The 2,700-nt window shown below is 39.0% G+C and overlaps 1 protein-coding gene across 1 annotated transcript in view; it reads left to right on the forward strand.

The window, feature by feature from the left end:
* DNAH5 (dynein, axonemal, heavy chain 5) overlaps positions 1–2,700 on the forward strand; it is a gene marked incomplete at its 3' end in the record, with an annotated part of 181,984 nt that overhangs the window by 144,221 nt on the left and 35,063 nt on the right. Inside the window, exon 41 of the mRNA XM_008569081.1 lies at positions 2,176–2,329. Coding sequence (XP_008567303.1) covers positions 2,176–2,329 — 154 coding nt within the window. The remainder of the gene's footprint in view (positions 1–2,175; positions 2,330–2,700) is intronic.

Below are 2,700 nucleotides of genomic sequence, written 5' to 3' on the forward strand. Positions count from 1 at the left end.
TGTATGTTACATGCAGCCACCATGTGTGTTACGTGCAACAGTCATGTGTGTTACATATGACTCATTCTGTTGGAGGTGGAGACTTAAGGGGAGGTGGCCTTGTGTCATCAGAAGGTGAAATTTCATGTATGTTACATGCAGCCACCATGTGTGTTACGTGCAACAGTCATGTGTGTTACATATGACCCATTCTGTTGGAGGTGGAGACTTAAGGGGAGGTGGCCTTGTGTCATCAGAAGGTGAAATTTTTGTAAGAGTTATGAAAAGTATGCAAACTTCCATCAGGCCAAATCTGGTTTAGATTAATTGGGAGTTCGGCCTCGGTTGCTATCACAGAGTGGCTTTCTTGCCCAATCAGCACTGAGTGAAAGCGAGGAAAGAGGAAAGACTGATAAGGGAGAGAAAGGCATGAGACAGCAGCTCTCACTGTGTCCGTTTTGTCCGGATGTAACAGTAAAGTGAAACTGCTGTGGCCTGAGCCTGTGGACTTCGAGAACAACGTGGAGGCTAAAACTACATTTAAGAGAGGCCACTGCACGTCCTCCTGCGGGTGTCTCCTACCATCACACAGCCACAGGTCCAGTTAGGCATGTGTGAGTGGTCCCAAATTGACAGAAATCAGATTCAGAAATGAAATGTGAGTGGTCAGCAGGGCCTGGGGGCTCAGCTGGCTGCTGTGCCTGAGCTTAGCTCAGCTCTGTCTTCCACCCTGGCATATGCCACATTGTTTTGATCTCCAGACTCCTGCATCTGAGTGTTATTTGCAGTAATCTCATGTGGCTTTCAGCCGTCATTCTTTACTGCCACCCCTGGCACTTGTGATTTCTTCCTTAGTCTCTGGGGGACCCAGAGGGTGCAGTGGGTGGGTTATTAGGTGTCTGGACTTCCCATGATACTTGGTGCAGCTTTAACTTTTTATAATCTCCCTAGGAATGGAAATGAATCATGTAAACCTGGTGCCTCAATTTCTTTTTCTATAAAGAAGAGATTGGGGGGAAAAATGTTCCTTTATAGATGTGGTGATTATCTCATATTTATAAACTGCATTTAAATTCCCTGTAGATATTTGTAATAAAAATCAAATGTGGTAGTATTTAATGTATATTTTGCTTTAAAAATCGGTATAGAAAAGTCTGAATTTCATGATGAGGTAAGAGTTATAATTCATTCTGCAAATGATTTCTTCATCATTTGGCTAAGTTAATTGTAGCACTACCTAAAAAACTAATTTTATAAGAAGACTTACATTAGTAATTTGTAGCTTATGAAAAATCTGAAGAGCCAATACAAAACATAAAGTGACACATGATTATTGTCCAAAATTACTTAAATAAAATTAAAATAGTCATTTACAGTGAGTTCAAGCATAACATAATGGTTAAGCACATGGACCGTGGAGCTGAACTTCTTGGGTGCAAATCTCCACTCCATAACTTTACAAGTTGATCATCTTGGGCTAATTGGTTGGTCACTCTGTGCCTCAATTTTCTTGTTCTGTAAAATAAAGATATTTATAGTACCAGTTTCATCATGTTTTTATGAAGATCAACCCTAGAATAGTGTTTGGCACAGAGTAACTTCTACACCTGTATTGATAGACAAAATCTATGCAGCAGACTTATAAAGACAGCTTGAAATTTATGTGGAATTTCAATCAACCTGGTATGCTATCAATTTTGCTAGTTGTGAGTATCAACTTTTAAATTAAATATTTAAAAAACATTTTGCTATTTGAGTCCTTATTGTTAACTTGCTCCTCATATGTACATTCAATAAAATGTTAATATAAATGTATTAAATTCCCCAAGACAAATGCAGATGTCTCTTTCAGACTGGGATAACAATTTGACTGTACTCAGCCTGATTTTTGTCTATGTTCATGCAATATATATTTTTTTTAGTTTTGTAAAATATATAACATCAAATTTACTGTTTTAATCATTTTTAAGTATCTAGCTCAGTGGCCTTAAGCACATTCACATTATTGAGCAACCATCACCACGACCCATCTGCAGAACTTTCTTCATCTTCCCAAACTGAAACTTTGTACCCATTAAACAACAACTCCTCATTCTCCCCCTGCCCTCCATGACTATGTATTTTTTTTTTAAAGCACAATGTTAAGTCCAGATTGTTGTTGATGTGGTCCAGTGCGGGGTTTTGTTATGTTTTCAGGTTGAAGAAGCTGGTTTAATCAACCATCCTCCCTGGAAACTGAAAGTCATCCAGTTGTTTGAAACGCAGAGGGTGAGGCACGGAATGATGACCCTGGGGCCTAGTGGAGCGGGAAAGACCACCTGCATCCACACCTTGATGAAAGCCATGACAGGTACGGGGCAGCCAATGTCATTGCCCTGGGTGACTCATTTATCTAGTTTTGGCATATTAGAATGTTCAGGAGGGGCATGAAGGCGGACACATTAACATATTTTTTATAGGAGGGAATTCTGCTTTACTGGTTCTTGGGTACATTTCAGAGATAATATATTACATTAACAGGCTAGAGAGAAAAAACAATTTTTTAAAGTGACTATGCACTGTGCTGTATGTTTTACATATGTACGTCATTTAATTTTCATGATGAACTTGAGAGATGGCTATTATTATCCCCATTTTGTACAAAGATCAAGGCTAAAATTCAGAAATGTCTAAGGTCATAAAGATGGTAAGTAATGGGATTCAGAGTTAAGGTTAGGGCCC

Source organism: Galeopterus variegatus, unplaced genomic scaffold (assembly GCF_000696425.1).
Source record: "Galeopterus variegatus unplaced genomic scaffold, G_variegatus-3.0.2 Scaffold463, whole genome shotgun sequence".
Taxonomy (NCBI): Eukaryota; Metazoa; Chordata; class Mammalia; order Dermoptera; family Cynocephalidae; genus Galeopterus; species Galeopterus variegatus.